Source organism: Haliaeetus leucocephalus, unplaced genomic scaffold, assembly GCF_000737465.1.
Source record: "Haliaeetus leucocephalus isolate CR32 unplaced genomic scaffold, Haliaeetus_leucocephalus-4.0 Scaffold932, whole genome shotgun sequence".
NCBI classification, from domain to species: Eukaryota; Metazoa; Chordata; class Aves; order Accipitriformes; family Accipitridae; genus Haliaeetus; species Haliaeetus leucocephalus.
Genome location: NW_010973368.1, coordinates 1,124,691 through 1,145,015, shown reverse-complemented (window position 1 = coordinate 1,145,015; position 20,325 = coordinate 1,124,691). Strand labels below are relative to the sequence as shown.

General features: G+C 37.9%; 1 protein-coding gene across 1 annotated transcript; it reads left to right on the top strand.

The window, feature by feature from the left end:
* Positions 1-7,147: 7,147 nt before the first annotated feature.
* Positions 7,148-19,972, top strand: LOC104841938. The gene is made up of 8 exons (XM_010583987.1): positions 7,148-7,175; positions 8,309-8,430; positions 9,542-9,680; positions 10,533-10,609; positions 12,355-12,465; positions 16,713-16,819; positions 18,192-18,282; positions 19,769-19,972. Exons 1-8 carry the CDS (start codon positions 7,148-7,150, stop codon positions 19,883-19,885), a joined length of 792 nt encoding a protein of 263 aa, XP_010582289.1. The 3' UTR covers positions 19,886-19,972.
* Positions 19,973-20,325: the final 353 nt, after the last annotated feature.

Genomic DNA, 20,325 nt, shown 5'->3' with positions numbered 1-20,325 from the left:
GTTTCTTACAGGTCCTATCCATGATATTTTATTGTCTTTGTTTACAGGCTTGTGCTCTGATAGTAATTTATACTAATTTTCTCTCTCTTTTTCAGGAAAAAAATTATCACTGTTCATGTCATGGCTGGATGCTATTTATTTATTTTCTGAGAAATGAAGTTGTGCTTTGGGCATCTGCATCTTTGGCATTTCCTTACAGTTCTTGATTGTGTTTTGCCAAGTGCTGATGCAGTATAAAGCTATAGGTAACCATATTTGTTCCCAGATATGTCATTTGGGACATGTGTGACTTAGGCTTATTTTATTTCCCAGATTGCCACATTTGTGGAGAAATTTAGAGCCTATAGAATTTGGTCTGATGCTACTGCTTGTAGAAGTTACCAGTTTCTGAATCTGTTGATCATGATGTTTTAAGTAAAAGTATTAATCTTTGTCCAATTTTTGTGCTATCTTGAGGTGCTGCAGTCTCCCCCTCTAATGTACATATATGTGTACATGTAGGTGTATGGTAGAGGAGAGGGAATTAGAAAGTTTTGTGCCTATCTGTAAGAACTTTTCATTGTTATCCAATTAATATATTTCATTGCCTCTTTGGGCATTAAGCTGTTTATGGTTTTCCACCCTGCTTTTTCTGAATGGCTGTGTCCTTCTGGTTTATCTCCAGTTTTCTTTTTCGTCACCCTGAGTGAGTACAGGACTAGAGTAGAAGAGATACCTCTCTCTCTTACTGTTTTTATTTTCCTGCAGCATTGAACAGTAAGTAAGCAGAGGCATTTGTCCAGCAGGTCACATTCCTTTACCCTTTTTTACAATTTCCCCGAAGTTGCAAATATTTTGGGTGATGTCCCCAACACAACACTCTTGATGACACTTCTCTTTGTATTGTTTCTTTGAGCTGCTTCTGTGGCTTCATACTGACAGTAACTTTTACTGTGGGTTTTTTTCCCCTCAGAGTTGTTGCATTTGAGTAATTACACTGCCCATTGTAACACCCAGATAGTGCTCTAATAATTAATGGTGGTTGGGCAGAGGATAGCGAGGAGCTGGTACTGAGGTTTCTGCTGCTGTACCCTGAATATAAGCTAGGGAATCTGGGGTTCTCTCTGTGCAGAGAGAAAACAGTTTTATGGGAGATGCTAAAAAGTTACCAGATCTCTGTACCACACAGAAATAAAAGCCTAGTCTTTGGCAGTACAGATGTAGGAAAGAAACAAACCTCTGATGAACAAAATTTAAAAAGTTGTAGGGATGGGAGGGATAATATTCTGAATGAAAAAACTGTAAGCAAACAAGGATAGGATAAATGGAAACAAAAATGGCATCCTCACAGACAAGTTGTTTTTCTGTGGTGTGTGGGTTTCCCCCCCACCTCCTACTGCCATCCTATTCCTGTTTCTGTCAAGATGTTGAGCTTATAGTTTTACTTCCAGCTGAGGAGGACTGGGCATGATTCCAGTGTTAGCTATAGTCAGGCTTTTTTCCTCTCTCAAGTAAAGTGTACATGCAGCCTTAGAGTAAAGCCCTGCTGAAAGTGGTTGCCCTTTAGGATTAGTGTTGTTGCAAAGACAGACTTTTTATTAATTTAACTTAGTTGGTGTTTTCTGACTCGCATGCTGTATGCATGGAATGTTATTGAGAAACTTTTCCATGGAAGATCCAAATTACTTTATAGTAAAGCAAGTTATCTTCTCTGAAGTAAAGACTCTGATGTATGTGGAACTGAGAGAACGTTGAACAGGTTCTCACTCTAATGATTTCTGACTAATCTTCATTAGTAATTATGGGAATGTAAGTGTATGCAAGATGCTATTCATTTTCTTCTTTGTATGAATACAGAATAACTAGTCATGCTTTTTTTTTTGGTATTGCAAATTTTAGAAATTCCAAATCTTTACGTATGATGGAAGAAGACATTTCTGTTTTAAAGCAGCTGCTTAGCAACACTGCCTTGCTGTTTCGCAATCGGCCAGTTCTTCCCACACACTGCAGTGAAATGTACGTCATTTCACGGTGACTTGCATTCCAGCTTTTCTTTTGAGTTAGTCTTAGATCTCAAAGAAAATGAAATAATAAGAGTTGGAAAGAATAACAGGAACTTTTGGTGTCTTAACTGAACATTTTTATAATAGGATGATTAATGCTTTAATATCCTTCTGCAATAACCACGTTCCAGAAGTTCTGGCTAAGAAAACTTGGGTGAAGCCCAAGAGCTAATTCAAACCACTTGGGGAACCCCCCCTGAAGATCCCCCTCAGTTGGATCTTAGCATTTGATGTATAGCTTCTCTATAAATGTGTGCATGGTCATATTCTCTCTCGCTTCTCTGCTGCCCAAACTCTTAAGAATTTTCATTAGCAGGAGAGGTTGCATTTGGTAAGAAAGGGTGCTGGAGAAGTTAAGCAGTGAAAGCAGAATTGATCAAGCTATCTGAATACATGGACAGAAATACAGGAATCGGGCAGAGTAAATACAGGAATCCTAATTTCAAGTTTGAGATTGAAGTCACCAAACCACTCTACTTACTGGCAGCTACTGAACACTTTTGCTGTACTTAGAGCTTTAATGCAGATTACAAAAGCCTATCTCTCAATTCATGTCAGTGAAGCACAAATAAGGTGATAAAAAGACCCTTTATGGTTTCTTATGTACTGTTGTGGAGTCTTAAGAGATTAAAAAAAAAAAATTTTCAGCAAGGTTAAAACTGGCTGTTCTAATACTAGCTTTTAATTTTTTTTGTCATGTAACAGTAAAATAAAACAATCTTACCAACTTTTTCCATTCTATGCATATAAAGCTAAGATTTCAAAGTGATGTACTGGTCTGAATTGCTGATTGTTCATACAGTGATGTATTACTCAAAACAATCATTGAATAATAAACTGTTGCAAATCCTCTAAGGATAAATGGCATATAATTAAGTACAAATTAATTTTTTTCTTGTGGATTCACTTGTACTGGGACCAAAGCAACTTTTTAAGAGGTTGGTATAGGATCTAGGCTTGTGACTTGAAAGTTGAGGGAAGTCAGTGCTGTAAGTTCAGGCTTTTAACAGGCAGTGAAGGAGGGGTATCCAACAAAATTAACTTAACCAGACCACAGTGGACGTGCTGCTTTAGTACAGTGTTCTGCATATGGAGAAGAAACTTCTCATCATACTCTTAGGAACAGACCACATTTGTCCAGCTTTTTCTATTATGTACTTTATGATCTAGGCATTAGTGTGTTCCCAAACCTGCTAGGTAAAATTATCAGATGATGATTTTCACAAGACAAGAATAGGAAATAGTTTAAGAAGAAACTTGACTCTTTACAGGAAATGGTTTTTGATGTTTCTTTTCAGTACTATTGTCACTGCATGTGGAACTAAAGTGGAATGAGTCACTTTAAAAGGATGAAAGCATGGGTTTCTGCAATGTAACAAGTATATGTAATTTTTTTGTGTGTGTGAAAAAGCAGTTTAGTACAAGGCTTCATATCCAAATTGGTAGAAGTGATTTACCCACGTAAAATATCATTTCAGAAGAGATCAAAATAGTGTTGCAGAGCCACATTAACTGGAATATATTTTGTTGTTAAAATTATGCCATACCAAAAATATTTTCCACTACCCTGTTGTTTGGTAAACTAAAATGGGATGTTACCTGTAATTTGATGAATCACCAACTTCGGGAGTTGGCATTAGTTTTCTTTGTTGTGACAGATGATACTGCAGCGAGAGAGGTCTCAAGAAAACCAGGTACTTCTAAGTTGTTAGTCACTGAAACTAAATAATGGTGGGTAAAACTAGTGATTGTAAAATAGGTGTGTGCCTTACCTGTTTAAAATTTAACTTTGAAGCCTCTTTCAATTTATGAATGTAAAAGACTTAAAGAACGAATAAACTCTGGTTGTATTCCTATTGGAAAAAGCTGATTACTTTCTACCAGCAGCGTATGCTTAGGGATAGAAATAGTATTTAGAGTTCCTGAAGAAGTTGGTATACTGAGGTCACAGTTTGCTTCTCAAATTGTTTACCCAAAAAAGGAGATAGTAAGGTTTTAGAGATGTGGGATTTCCTCCTTGACCTGTTTGTTCAGTGTCATTAAAACACACTGAATGATTAAATTAACCTTGTGTTAAGTAACATGGAGGCTAATATTTGCTTTTTACTTCTGAGAGTCTGAATATATGTCTAGAAGACCGTAAGGTGCTTGCTGTTATGGTTGCCTTTGCTAAATCCGCTTCTGTCCACGTGACGTAATCTTCTGTTGTCATTTGGAAATCATACATTGCTTGTCTCCAGTCATGTATTTCGCAGTGTCAGGATGTTTAGATGTTGGTATAGCGGTGCTCTCTATCCTGTGTGAGGCTTTGTGATGTTTTCTTAACTTGTGTTACATTTGCACAGAAAGGCTGAGCAGCACCAGGGTGTTAATTAGGCTTTTTGCAATGTGTTAATTAAATTTTATAAATGCATGTTGAGTAGATCCAGTGGAACCGGTTTTTGAAGTAAAATACAAACACTATGCACTCAGACTTCCTCCATAAACAAATGATTGTGATTCATCTTGTAGTATTCCATGAACTGTACAGTTCTTTCCTGGTTAGTTGTCTGTTCAGCAAACACAGGGGTTGGTTTGCACACTCTCCATTTCAGATATATATAACAGGCACGAAAATGATACAAAACCCAGTTTTTTATTTTTGTTTCTTCTTTGAAGATCCCTTGTAAGGCGATACTGAGATTCTCAAGAGCAAACAATTTGTTAAACACAAGGGTGGAGTTGATAAAACTGTACGGGCAGAGGCAGAAATGCATATTTTCATATTTGGCACCTGTGTTCTGTACTTGATGGCAATCTATAAATATTTACATACTGCAAAAGTAAATGAGTTATTGTGGTAGCTGTTGCTGTTTCTTGCTTTCACAGGAATGAGGCGACTCTCCCAGTCACAGACTATACACGCAAGCGCAGAGCGTTGCATGCGCAGCTTCTGCTGAAGCTGCCATTTTGTCATCTTGGAAGGAGTGTGTTCAAACCTCCTTCTCTGTTTTTTGTTCCTGCATGCTTATGCTTTACAGTATTAACTAATCGTTGGGAAGGAGCATTTCCATTCATTGGGGTTTTTTTTCAGTATCAGTGTTTCAACAGTTTTTTGTTTGAGCTGCATATGTGTTGTAAGATTTTTTTCCTTAGGACCTGACTCTTGTGTGTCATAGTTTGTTTCGTAAGAAGAGCTCAGAGCCCCGTATAGGATGGTCAGTGTTGTGACAAGTATTGTAAAAATGGAAGTCAAGGCAGGGAAGGGGTGTTCTGGATTTGAGGAAGATGGGTGTGCTACCTGTGTCCCACTGAAAGTATCCATTTCTCCCCTGTAGAGCTGGGACACAGAATAGCATAGAGAGCTGTCCGCTGCTAATGTTGGCCAGAAAAGGTCACTCAGGCCATGAGGGAGCAGATCCTATTGACGCAACAGCTCTGGGAGAAAGGGAGCTGAAGTTCTGCATTTGCGGTGTGATGTGGCTGGCCTGGTGGTCCATGAACACTTCCTGCATTTCATTAAATGCTATATATGAATTTGATACTCTTAACAGGCAGTATAACAGCTGGATGAGCTCTCTTGCATAGTAATAGTATTGTTTTAAAGCATGTGCCAGATGTAGGGGCTTATTGCCCACAGGCACTGGTCTGTACAGCTGCTAATATCAGCTTTCTACTCGCACATTCTGTCTGTAGAACGATTTTTCTCCTTGCTTCCTTAGATGTTATCCACCTCAGCAAACTCTGGCTCTTTTGCACTTGAGGGCCTGTCATGGTGCTGACGGTCCCAGTTAAGCAACAGTTAAATCTGTCCACCTTCCCTTCCCATAATCTCTGCTTTACTTTTGTGCTGTGTCACATCCATAGAAATCTTCCCTGAGCTTGTCAGAAAAATCACTCACTGCTTCTGGGATGTTTGTAATGAATCTGCAAGTTGTTGGATGGACCGCGAGTTTAACAGGAGATGGGGTGCTCATTAGAGGTTTCAAATTAAAATGCTGACAAGCTGGAGCTGCTGCATTGCACCTGTTGTGTTGTTAATGCTGCTGCTGTTGCAGCTGCTGCCTCTATCCCTCCTGTGTTCCTCAATGCAAAGTCTGCATCTCTTTAGGAGCTGAGGTTCTGGAGAACTTAACTGTGAGCTCTTTGGAACAGCAAATTGTCTTCCTGTCATATAACGACTACCAATGGTATTGTGCCCATCAGGGCCTTGGAGCGTTACTGCTATGCATTTAATAAATAATAAAGCAAATATATGTTAAGGGAATCCAGATGATTTGAAGTTTCTGCTGCTTACTAGGGGGGATTCAGGATTATCTATTGGAGTCAGTTTGGGGACATGTTGAAATAACCATTTACATTTACACTCTTAAGAAGAGAGTGTCTTGCACTAATGAATGACAGTTTCTCTAATCATTGTTCTCACTAGAGTGCTTAAGCAAAAAGCATTTCAGAAGCATTTCATAGTAAAAGTTTTACCTGGTCTCTGTTTCTTATACTAGCCTTAAAATTTCTCGCTGTTTCTAGCATTGCCTGTGTTCCACAGGAAAGATTAAGTATATTAGCATAGAGAAACTTGTAGGATGTTTTACAGATTTATTTTGAACCTGATTGCCATCAAGGTTGTCTGTACTAATGTTCCCACCTGGGACAGCAATGCTAACAAACATTAACTTTTTTAAACATGTCTAAAAGCTCTCAGATCTTCTTTTGGTGAGTGATATACATACATGTAAAAACCACACTCCATGCTCAACATGGTGACAGTCTAATAGAACAAGAAACAAACCAGAAGGGTTGGGGAAGAGAGGACAAACATGTCTATTTTTAGACAAGAATCAGTAGATGGGTTTGGTATATTTTTCAGGATTAGGTTTGTGGTTGCTTTTTGTTGTGTTGGTTTTGTTTCTTTTACAGGTACGTAGTTTAGGCCTTTGTTTAGAACCAGTTCAGTGTCCTCAGAGCAGTGTCCAGACAAAAAGGAATTTCATCTAGTCCTTCTTTTGAGGAAAATATAACAGAAAAGGAACAGAGCACAGGCATACAGCAGATCTTATGCTGAATGTCAGTTAGGAACATCATACTCTGGGAAGAGAGCTAATATGAAACTGGGGTGTGTAAGCAGGATGTTGGCTGCAAGGTGTGAAAAGTCTGGTTAGTGCAAATAAACCTTTAGCTGGAGTAATGTGTCTAGCACTCAATACTGCAGCTCGTAAAGGGTAAGGGAGTCCAGAAGATCCAAAGGGGAGTGATGACAATGATCAGATTCCTAGAAAAAATGCACTTGTTTCTTCTAGAAAAGAAGACTGACATGATAAGTCTTCAAAGAAGTAAAAAGTTGCTATATACAGGAGAGGAGCAAACTTTTCTATTTCCATTGCAAGTGGGACAGTACTGAGTTTAAACTGTGGCAGAGGAAATACAGAGCAGTTACTAAGAAAAGTATTCCTTTCTAATAGTAAGTGTAGTCAAGCACTGGAATAGATTGCTAAGGGAGGTTGTGGAGTCTCCAGTGTTAACAATCTTTTTTTTAAAAGAATAGTTTGGAGAAGTAGTGACACATTATTGATTCAGCCTTGGAAGAAGAAAGGATTGGTGACTTCCCAAGGTTCCCGCTCAATCTTTTTTCTAGATGTCTTTTTAAAAAAAAAAAAAGGTAAAAAGGTGTTAAAGTAATGCAGGGATATCCTGGAAAAATAGCAAGAATTTACAGTGTGGCTTTGCAAAAATGTACTGTTTTACATCCATTCCTATTTTCTTTCACATTTGAAATATTTTGATATTTCAGTTTAAGTCATGTAAAATGTATTGTAAGTTGAACTGTTGAACTGTGCATTATCCCTGATTTTTTTGTAACCACTTTATTAGAAAGATGGTATGTATAAAAAGAAACTAGTATTAAAAAAAAAAAAGCCTGCATTCAGGCAACTATGAGTTTTGTAATTTCTCCAATAGTTCAAAAACATCTTTGATGTTTTTATATCTTAAGCTGAAACAGTATCACTTTGGTGGCAGCCCAGACCATCATATGTGAGTTATAAGTTTATAAATATGAAAATAATTTGAGATTTCAAAAAAGCTCTACGTTTATTTTAAGTGGCAAAGTTATTACAATCCAAATCTGTCATTGGCTGGAAAAGCTAACAAAGGCTGAAAAATGCATTACAAATAAAAACCTTAGACATCTGGTATTGTTTATGTCTTGCAACTGTATTGTACTGGTCATCACTTAGCCCACATGATCTACGTATGATTGTTCATGAGTTTTTGTTTGTCTTGATTTATAGATGACTTTGATGAGCTTGTGGTGAGTAACAATGATGTTGTGCTCAAAAATATCGCTGAAGATTTGCGGAATCGTTTACCCATCGAGGCTATGTTTAATTCAGAACATCAAGCTATTCAGAAAGTAAGCTGATTGTTATGGTCTCCTTTTGCTGAACCACATAATTTATTTGGGGACTATGCTGATTTCAGTTTTAGCAGTAGTTCATAGTAGAGAATGAGCACTGGATTGAGGTATAGGAAATGTCAGTTTTGTTCTCAGGTCTGTTGCTGCATGATTGTGTGACCCCAAGAAAGTTGAAGAAAGTTGCTTCATAGTTCTTAATACTTTGATCACAAGTTATTTGGTATAGCTTTCATTCTGTGTGGTATGGCACTTGTCACAGTGATTCTTTAATGCTAGCTCCATAATAGACTCTAACAGCCCCCTTAAAGAAAACAGAAATACAGGGCCAGTGTTTTGCTGTTGCCATAATGTGGGCAGCCCAGAAATGATTTCCAGCTCTTTTCAGATTCTGATGGCTCAGAAAGAAGTGGGCTGTGAGTCCTGTGGGAGGGGAGAGCACCTTTTCTACTTGAGCTGTCAGTATAGGTGGAAAGTTAACGCGTTTTCCCAGAAAAGTGGTGTGTGGCGCTTAAATGGGAAGAGTGGATTGGCCACATGCAGCAAGCCTGGGAGAGTGAGGAAAGAGGAGTAGGAGGATGAAGATTATACCCCTTGAAATGATGAGAAGGCAAGCATCCCAACTGGTACTTCTGATTGAAAATGACACCCATGTTAATCAGGGGTGTTTCTAGATTGAGGCATAAGGCATGAAGATGAAAATATTCAGACGGTTGAAGTTGAGAAGCAGAATTGCCCTTTCTCCTAAGTTTAAGTTACATTCTCCTCATTAAAGTGGAAGAGGAAAAAACCTGCTTTACCCTGTATCCCCTCTATAGCCAAGCAAGCACTAAGGAGACAAAATTCACGGCAGATCTCTTACTCAGCTGTCGAAACCAGCTTGCTTTCCTTTGCTGACTTCCACTTACTGGTTATTTCAGTGGAGTTTGATGATCCAGTTTACATGTAGGATTTCTATGGTTTAATTTTGTTTTGTAACTTATGAGTAGGGAAAAACTTGGATCTCGGCTTTTGGGAAAGGTAGGGTGGTGGGGCAATTAACTGTGTTAACAGTGTAGGTGCAATTAAGAGACTTGGTTATGCCTTTCTTAGGTTTTGTTCCTCTTCGCAGATACACCAGCATCCACTGCCCATGATTCATGTTGATGCATTCCTTTATGATGATGATTTTGTTGATTCATTGTGTGAGGAGGGAAAAATGAGTAGGAGCTACTGCACAGAGTGTGGCTCGTACAAGACTGCATCTTTAGGTAAGTGCTCTTTTGGGAACAGAAGAAACAAATTCAGTTTAACTAAACTGGTTTGTGCAGTGACTCAGCTGGACAACACAACATCCAGCTGTTGGAGGACTTTGTCCAGACTGGTGCAGCACACAGGCCAGAATTATTTCCCATAACCAATGGAAGGAGACTCCTACACACGTAAGTTGAATTAATTTGCAGTGTATGAGTGACACTAGTTGCCCACAAAAACTGGGCAGGGAAGGAGGCAGGGCTACGTACCACTGAAAGGGAAGGTGCAAGAGGAAGACAATACTGTAAAGGTCCATGCGGTAACCTCAGTTTCCTCTTGCACGCTGAAGAGCACCATCTGTCTTAAAGCTTGTGTGTGGTGTGGTACAGATCAGTGCTGTCGCCAGTATAGCCCAGGCATTGAAAGGGGAATGGTTTATATGGAGAACATTCTGTTCCTTAAAACCTTGGAGTTGAAATTCAAGCTATTAATGTGTCTGCCCATAAAAAGGTTTGCATAGATTGAGTTGAGCCTTAGGTACCATGTTTCCTTTTTCACTTAAACAATTCCAAGTTACTTTGTTTTGAACTCTTTAATATATGTCACTGTGCAGAAAAAGGTAATTCAGTTTCATGAAGGATTTCAAAATTCTCCATGTAAAGGGAGGAATCCCCAGACTCGGGACAGACTACTTGGCAAGCTACCTCCAATCTGCAAACCCTGGTTTTCCAGGGTCCCCAACACTAGTTCAGGCAGGAAACCATACAGGTTTTCAGCGATGATAACTCTTCAGATTAATATTTCATTGGTTAGTAATACAGTAGTTAGTACTGCCCACCCAACACCTTTGTTCTGTTCTTATTTCCCAGAGTTTATTTCGCATTCCTTTTCCCTCATGGAACTGAAGTTTCTTTATCAACATGTACTGCCTGACCTGACAGGAAAGGTAGTGGTTGACGTTGGCTCCAGGCTTGGTGCAGTGCTATTTGCGGTAACTTCCAGCACAGGAATTCATATTTTATTACTGTGACAAACATTTTCCCTCTTCTCTGACTGCCTACTCTCGTTACTCCATCTTGGACGGGTCATTCTGAGAGGCACCTCTGATCTGAGTCGTTGAACAGTATAAGGTGCTGTTTACTAGCAATTTCAGTTCTTGCTCTGTTCCTCACAAGAGGGAATACAAATGATCTTGCTTATGGAGAGGAAAAGTCTGTTGTCCAACAGAGTAGCATATTGCTGTCACACATGCTGCTCTTTTGCTAGTTCCTGCTCTGTCTCTCCTTCATAAGTAAGTTTGTCCTCTATGTCTTGACCATGTCTATATATAGTTTAGTTACGCTAAATTCCTTTATGAAGCTGACAAACTGTTAAATTATACAAAGGAAGACTTTGATATGAATTTGTCTCCAAAAGCATATTGTCCTGCTCTGTGTTTTAAAATGCACATAAAATACTTCATCAAGAAACTTGAGTGCAATTTTGATTGCTTTTGGCATGGCTGGTGGAACATATGGCCAACAGCAATGCAAAACACACATTACAACTTTCTTACAAAAGTCAATGGCTGTTTAGGGCTCAATCTTGGAAACACTTGAGCATGTAATTTTACTTATCTGAATAATCTAATTTTGGGACTACTCAAATGAGGAAATTTACTCTCATTTGTAAATATTTGCAGCATTGGGTCCTTAAATGGTAACACTTTTGCTAGCCTGAATTTGTTTTGGAGTACTTAAATGCTTGTATTGTTACAGTAGAAGATAGTCTCAAATAAAGCAGGGGAAACGTTTTAAAAAAGGAGTTCTCCTTTTTAATCATGTTCTTGGCTTGTATTGGAGGAGGGGTGACTTCACCTTCACAGGTTGCTTTTCTACTATGAGTTGAAGGGTTTCAGAAAACATTAATAATTAGATTGTAGTAGATAGATATCTCAGCTATTCTGTATCTTTAGCTTTGTTTGCCTTTGCCATTGCTGGCAAAGTGTAATTATGGTGTTCAGCAGAGACAATAGCACTTAAAGGAATATCTTCATTAGGGCCCTGTAGGCTCAAGTATTTGTACTTTTTTTTTTGTAACATCTCCAACAATTTTCCAAAATCTCAGTCCAAAACTGAACCATTATTTTGGGCTTATTATTAAGGGATAATTTATCTTTTTTCATATGTACCTGTATGAAGCACCTGAAAATGGCAGTAACACAATACTTAGAGGTGCTGACAAAGGCTCTGTACCAAAATATCCCATTATATTACTGGTACATTGTCCTCCATTTTCATTCGCTTTGACTATGTGTATGTTTTATTTTGGGGGTGTTTTTTTTCCTCTTGCTATTTTTTTCTTCCATTCTCCCAAGAAACAAAAATGTGCAGAGTCTTTTCCTTTCACACTTTCCTTCTTAGACCATTTTCCATCTGTTTTGCAATTGAAATGAAGATGGAGCTTTCCTTTTTATTATTTTGACCTTGATCATTTTGGATCTTTTATTAAAATTTGTGAGACACAAGTGGGAATTGCCAGATCAGTGGCTTAGCTCTGAAAAACGTCATGTCCACTGAAAGACATTTCTCAGCTTGCTGTTTTAAATGCTTTCTTAATCTTAACCTGTGTTTTATTTTTTCCATTTTAATGGAAATTTTTGTATTTGTTTGAAAGGCATCACAGTTACTAAATTTCCTTTTCCTAATGTAGGGTTATCTTTATAGCTCAGCATCCCAACTGTATGGAGTAGAAATGAATGCAGACTTTTGCCAGTTGCAAGAAATGATGATTACAAAATACCAGTTCATTGACAGAATAAAGGTAACTAAATACGTGGTTTAGTGTATGTATTTTTAACCACTCTGTGCTAGGTATCCTGTTTATGTGAGTGGCTGATAAATCAGCATTCTGAGAAGTTTCTGCCTTTGCTTGTTTTGGTCCTAAACAAAGGCTTTGCATTAGGAAAAAAAAAAATCTCATAGCAGAGGGGAAGAGGGAAAAATATGATAACATGTTGAATTGCTTAGCCTTTTTTCCTGAGTGGACTTACCTACTGGCTCATGCAAAACAGATATATCTTGGCTGTTTCTTCCAGTGAAATCAATGACATTATTGCCACTAACCTCCGTGAAACTGAGTCTGTAAGATTTTCTGTTATGAATAACAAAATTAAATGTCTGCGTTTCATTAATGTTAGTGGAAAGATGTTTGTAGGATTTGCAAATTTGCATCTAAGAATGCCTAAAGAACTTACGGCTATTAGTATTTCCTTTCTTGGAATGTCAGTGCATATGTACCTTCCACAAATAAAATGAGTTTCAAATAATGCGATACCGTTATGGGAACTATTTCCCTAGTCCCATTATGGAAATAATGACTACTATTTTAATGAGAAAAAAAAATTTTTTTTTTCCTTTTTGGGGAATACCAGTTATTTTGTTACCAGCAAAAATTGGTAAGTAGAATATGCTGGGTAGAATACTGGCTTTAATCCTGTGATGTATGCACAGGTGTATGCACTTGAATGGGATCACACAAACTGCTGGGTGTAGTAGTTTCTTGGGAATTAAAGTAACCAATTTTAAACTGGAAAGAAATAATAAACATAAAATATTTAACACAGGGTAAGCAGTATCATTGAGTTGCCTGATTCAATCCCAGTTGCTGCCAGTTTATCCATAACCTTTGGTTTTTGCATGTTTTGTGTTCATAACACTTTATTGTGGTGAGACTGAAAGTGCAGTTAGGAACTCTGTCAAGTTAATTCAGTGGAGCTGGAGATCTATATGCATGCTTTTCAGCCTTGTATATAAGCCTTTTTGTTTTTCCTTCACACCTTGTAATTCTGCTGAAGTATTCATTTCAGAGCATAAAGATAAGAAGATAATACGTTTTCAAAGCAGTGCCTGAGGACTTAGCTATTTGAGTCTCATTAGATGCTAATTTAGTCATGTGACTCCTGTTATCACACTGCCTTGAACATTTCAATCTTTAGATTTTTATTTCATCCCCAAACGAATCCTCTCTAGAGATACACACCAGCTTGAAAAATAGTCAGAATCCAGTTGCTAATAATAATTAATGACACTAATTTGAAAAACTATTAAGAGACCCTTCTTAAATAACAATTGTTTTTTCAGGATATTCTGAGTTTTTATTAGAGCATGTTCCCAAACGACAGCAGTGTGGAGTGATGTCTATAGTAGCTAAATTTGAGTGAAGCTTGTGGGTTTTTGGTCAATGTTTGGTTTGTTAAAGTACATAGAAAGTTGCTAAGCATCTTTTGCCATTTGAGCAAACACTTAAATGCTGGGAGGAAAGTAAACAGTTCAACAGATCTTAGGAAACTTGAGACCTTCATTCAGAAATTGCCTGTAATCATGAAGCCTTGGTGTGTATTCCATTGGGCAACAGGGCAGTTTTAAAATCAGTTGCTGCCTCCTGTGTTGTGCCAGCACACAGCCAAGTGGGTCAGGGAGCTGGTCCAGCTGAAAAAGAACTGAGCAAAAAAGTGGTGTTTTGGCTGGAGCAATACCTGGGTCTGGCTCATGGTGCAGCCACATGTGCTTATGTGGTCCAACATTCCCCAATAGGAATGAGGATGTGTTTGGGGAGAATGAGGTGCTTAGGTCACTTTAGTCAGAATGGTCACCTACTCTGTAAATGCAGACTAATTTTAAGTTAAGGTTTAAGTGTTATTCAAGTCAAGGAAACATCAACACATGTTCAAAGTTTCCCAGTAGTTTAAGCATCTTTCTGAATTGAGGCTTAAAATACTGGGACTGCCATTAGTAGGGCATTGAGAAAATGTAGTGCTAATCATGACTTCTTGTGCTACAAGAAGTCCACTGGTGGAACAGGCCACCAGTCACATGTATTTGGATTAAAGGACTGCTGCTCAGGTTTTTCTATGGAAATTCAGTTATTTCTGCCCCTTGAAAATAAGAGAGTAAAGTAAAATGTCTTCTAGCCTCAGAAGTAGTGAGCCAAATCACACTTACAGTCTAGGTAGATCTGGGTTCTGATACATGAGTTCTGGGAGATCTAGCTGAGGCTTGGTTTGCCCCTAGCTGTCTGTCCTGCCCCACTGCAGGAGGCTGTTGCCCCTGTAACAGGGCAGCAGTTAAGCCTGCGTCCATAATATCTCTACCACCCCAGTTTATGGTCTTTCATTTTAATCTACAGCTAGCAGTGGCTTTATGCAGAAGACATGAGTTGACAACCAGGACCCACTGTATTTAGGACTGCTGATGGTGGCCTGAGTGGTCTGTCATCTTTCTTTGCTGCCTGAATGGTTGAACTTCTTAATCAGCTCTTGTAATGCTACAGTTTACAGTGCACTGTTTTAAGATAAATTATCACCAGTCTTAATTGTCTAAAAAGCTCTAACTTCCATGAACTGGTGGATAAATAGCTCAGATGTCCACACACTAGAGGTGAAAGTAGAAATTTGACTAGTCATTCTGACAACTAAACGGTCCCTATTTCTCAATGAGATAGAGCCTTCAAACACTAACTTGCCAGTTCTGGGTAAGGTACAAGAACACAGTTGCTTCCTTTCCACTCACTACAGGCAGTGGTGAACAACTTGGCATAGTAATGTATTTAAGGAGATAAAGCTGTTTATTTTACTGATTTGGAGCACTTGCAGAAAACCCGTGGAATATAGCTTTCAGAGATGAAATGCTGTGATGCCTAATTTTTTATGAATGGTAGAGTTTTGTTTCTGTTATTACTGATATTGAAATATTTTGCTATAATTGCTATTGCTGTAATGCATTCTGATAGCATGAACCACAGTCATAAACTGTGGCAACTCGTCATCTTTTCCATACTTGAACTCTTACCAGTTGCAGAGGTGGTAGTACCTGTTTCCTCTATCAATCAGAACAGCATGCTTTGCATGTTCGTTATGAAGAGGAATACATAATTTACCCTCCCAGCAAGTATTGATATATTGTTAGGTGGGCAAAACGTTTTTCAACAGATAAGTGTTTTTGATCTTCTGTACTAACATTCAACTTCTTTGTCAGAATTAAGAATTCCTTTTTACATCTGTCCAGTGTTGGAAGGATTTGACAAAATGTGAAATGTTGAATCCATCAGGTTAGTATATTTCCAGCACAACCTAGTAATATGTCACACAGGAGAGAAAAGAATTTGTTCAGGTTTTCTGTCCATTTTTAACATATAGGGATGCACTTTCAAAAAAATTTGTGGAATGCAAGTAATATTCAGATTGGCTTTCTCTCCCTTATCCCTTCAAAAGATGTTTATGTTTCTTCTCAGATTTGGGATGTGATGGTGTTTCTCCATGTTTAAGAGGAAATCAAACACATTTTGTCAGTGTTAATGAGCATCCCTATTCTCCTGTCACTATAATCTCACCTGTTTGAAAATGACATGATGTGCTAATATCCTTTCTGGTAGGTGAAGGTAGATAAAATCAAACCAGCTCCTATGCTGACTGGAGAGGTAGTTGTTTAGTGAGGTAAAGCACTTGCTGTCCTTCAGTGCCACTGTGAGCATCCTGCCTTTCCAGCATTCCCAGTCCTGGTACATGTCATGAGAATTCAGCTGTCAAACTTGGGTCTGTATGTAGTGTCTTTTCTAGCTGTAATCCTTTAGTAACCCACTGAACCTGTGAGATGCCTTTTAATATCCTCAAAAAGCTTTAGCTAGCTTAGCTTCTTTCCTGAAATCAATGAGCATTTGTGATAAAATATAGGTAAGTGAAATGTTAACAGCCATCACATACATCATCTCCTCTTTTATGGCACACAGTGTCCTAGACCAAAAGTCAGATGTAGTTTATTTCACTTAACATAATGAATCAAATATTTTAATTAGAGGAGATAAATCTAATTTTTATTCTTTAATTTTTTAAAGCTTATTCTGGTTATCTACTACAGTTTTATCTACTATAAAGCCAGTGAAATACCCTTTTTTATGACTGGTTCAAAATGGTGGTAGCAGGTGCTGTATTAGGTTGACAAGCTTCGTGGCTACTTGAAGGCTGTATTTGTCTCTTAAATTAATTTATGCCTTGTGAAATTTTTCTCCTTCAGGTGGTTCACGCAGACATCTGTACTCAGGCTTCACTTCTTCAGAAGGCTGATGTTGTTGTAATGAATAATGTCTTTGAATATTTTCTTGACAGACAGGAACAGGCCAGGTAAGCTATGTGTCCAAACAAGTTATCTAGTTCTTTGACAATGTGTGTGTAACCTTGTTAGTTATGGAAAACCTTAAGGTAGTGCTTTTTGAAGTCACATACATAAATTACATAAGGAAATTGTTTTAAACTGCCTACACTTAATTGTTAACTGCTAAGGTGTTACGGCAGTTGTTTATTGTTAAACCCACTAAACACTGGTGCTTTGTTTACCCAAATCTTGCCCTGAATCCTTGTACTGATCTGTTAAAATACTGTCTTGCTGTTAAAGGATCTGAAATTACTATATCAGCATAAAGCTTAATCTTCAGAAAGAAGATAGGTCACTGACTTGTGGGTGTCGGAGCTTTAATATAGATGCACTGCAAAACATGGTTATTAATGATATTTCTAATATATCTTCATAAGGATGTGGTAGCAAACAAATACGTGTCTTCTCTTTCAGGTGCAAGACACTCACAGCTGAGGTTTTGCTAATCCAGCATTATCAGTTTAAAACATAAATAACTTCACCATCCAAAGTTACTGTGCCTTTAGAATGGGCAGTCAAAAAGAAAGAGTGCCTATGTCTCTACCATCCCAGCCAACAGTCTGACATTTGCTAGCTGTTTCAGCTAAGGCTTGTCCTACTGCCCTTGATATCAGGTGGTAATGTCAACCAGAGAGGCACAGAGTGGATGGGTGAAGAGTAGTGGGTGTTTCAAATTGCCAGGAGATTTGTTTCCAGGCACATGACTGAGAATTCATTTGATTCTTCAAGAACTCAGGAGTATTGGTTTAATGTTGCATTAGTACCATGAAGACAAATGACATCTGAAGAATGCTGGAAATTAAATTCTTTTTAGTCTGAATTGCTGTGCTGTGAGAAATGATCTGACTTGCAAAATCAGAAAAAAATGAATGCTGGGGGCTATATTTAAATATTCAGATTGCTAATGTCTTAAGAGAATATTTTGTCACGACTGCAAAGTATATATGTAAAGAGCAGCTTGTTGTTAAGTTTAATAAAACAGTGCACTCAGAGACTGTGTTTTCTTCAAAAGTTTTAAAGAGACTAAATGTCATTGTTTAATCCTAGTCCAAAGTGAAGGTGTTGACAGTACAAAATGACATGCATATACGTATCAGAGTTAAGAAGTTGCAAAATCTTAACATTATAAGACCATGTATTCCATCTGTTTTTAATATGAAGCTTGATTTTGTTCATTCAAAGATATTTGCTTAGATATTAATAGCAACTGATAAGCATGTATAGCAAGTCTTTAAGCTTAGCCTACCTCCGGCCACTAAACTGTACAAGTGTTAGATTCATTTTATATCAAATATGGGTTTCTTACTAAAAATTGGTGACCTACTTTTAAATATGTTTCAGAGCTTGGGAATTTATTGCTTGTAATGTAAGGAAAAGAGGGTCCTTATTAGTGACAGTTCCAAGCCTTAAAGAATCACTCTCAAAGCTCCAGGTAAGTTCCCTCAGCCAGTTTTAGCCAACACATTTTGTCACTTTCTATGAAAGTGGCAGTTCTGTAGTTGAGGTTAGCTGCTTGCCAGGATTGCTGTGAGGAAGGATGTGTTATTTTGTGCATAGATTAAAAGATGTAGGACTCTGGATTGTATTTCCGGGTTGACAGCCAACACATCTTCCTGTACTTTGATTGTCCCCACCTGTAAAATTGAAATCCCAGCCTATATCAATAGACTGCATGAATCATTGTACTACTGTGCATATTATTAACAATGCCTTAGCTGTGAGGTTTAAAAAAAAACACAAAAGGCCATATTATGGTATGAGTAAGTTTTGTGATAATCATATGGACTTCCATCAGACTTCTTCCAGGTATAGGGGTAGAACCTCAGAAGTACAGATGTATTTATAAACTTCTAGAGGCAAAACCTTGAAATGTTTTCTCTATTTAGCTCTACATTTGTGCATTGCCTTGAAACATGACAAACTGTTTTGTTAAGCCAGTGGGAGAAAGGGGCATATTAAAGAAGGATCATCCCTGAGGATGGTCTTGTCTTCTGACCTGCTGTCAGCACAGAAAAGGACTCATAAGATGCCAGTATGAGCTGTTAGGAGTACAGATTAGGGAGAGATGTGGTCTCCCAACTAGCCAAGTGATTGCCATCAGGCATCTTGGATCAGTGACATAGCTTTAAATTGCAGTTGGAAACAAACATGACAACAGTGCAACTTTCAAAGATGTTGAACGCCCTGTGCTGCTGCTGCTGTTCCCTGAGTAGTAACTGCTTCAAATGGACCAACCTCTGCTCTGTGTCCATTCTGCCATAGGTCATTGGTAGATTACAGTTGTTACGTGTATGATGCCTAGACAAATTATGTGGGCTGGCTTTAGTTAGGAAACAAACTCTGATCGTACATGACAAGGTTATTTATAAAGTGGCTTCCTTGCCACAGTAGTCTGCTTTAGAGAAATTGAATCATTTGTTGCCTGTATGCTGATGGGTGAAATAGATCCTCAGCCCCAGGAGCAGCAATGGTATCATTTAACCTTTTCTTGGAGCAGGCAGTAGTTACACAGCAGCTGAGAAGCCCTTTGTAGCCTTAATACAATACTCCCTGGGTGTAAAACAAGAAAGTACCTGTGATTCTTCCATGGTACAGTTAGCTGTTCCCTCAACACTTCTGTCAGAATGTTGCCCTCTGATCAGGTTGCTTGAGGCTTATACAAATGCATATAGAGAAGCAGTTGTAACATGCTAGCAAAATATCTATACTACTGACTGAGATAATTTTTAAAACTTATCTTTATTCTCTGCTATTTAAGTTAAATGGCATTTCCAGAAATGAATTTATCATTGCTGCGTAATCTGGAATGACTAATCTCTCTTATTATGTCTTGCCTTCTTAATGTTGTACTGACCTTGAAACTCCTGCTGTGTTTCTCAACATTGTGTTAATATAAGGATCTGTTTTCATTGTTTCAGACAGACATACAGCTCAGCCAATGGGTCGAAGAGATGGAGCTAAACTATGATGTGTATATGGAAAAGGATGTTGACAGAGAAGCACTTGAACAAATACATTTATACAAGATTCTCTAGTACCTGCAAAAATTTACTAATATCATTGTGATATCATTGTAATATTTTGGATCTAAAATGAATTTGGATTGATTTGTATGAATAAATCAGGTCAAAATTCTTACTGTAATTAATCTGAGTCGAATCTGTGGTTTGTAATGAAAAAGTCTTTTGAAACAAGTTTTCTCATGGAGGCATTCTGTCTCAACAGAATTATATTAACTTTTAACTAAGAGATATCCTTATGGTTTAATTTTTGCAGAAATGTTAGAAAGTGGCTACATACTGATGCTAGAAGAATTTTTGTTCACTTGCATTGTGCACTGCTCATGTTTGCTAAATATATCAAACCTAAGAATAGCGAATCTATTAATGTGAATGATAAGAACGGATTTAGCATAATGTTAATTAAAAGCTGCAGTACGTTAGAATTTGCTGTTTTGTTTTGGTATAGACCATTT

Excerpts from the sequence above, each read along its gene's own strand:
- LOC104841938 (XM_010583987.1), top strand. The coding sequence starts at position 7,148 with ATGTTGGCTGCAAGGTGTGAAAAGTCTG. Across the intron at positions 8,431-9,541 it reads AACATCAAGCTATTCAGAAA|ATACACCAGCATCCACTGCC; the intron begins GTAAGCTGATTG and ends TCCTCTTCGCAG. Across the intron at positions 12,466-16,712 it reads AGTTCATTGACAGAATAAAG|GTGGTTCACGCAGACATCTG; the intron begins GTAACTAAATAC and ends TTTCTCCTTCAG.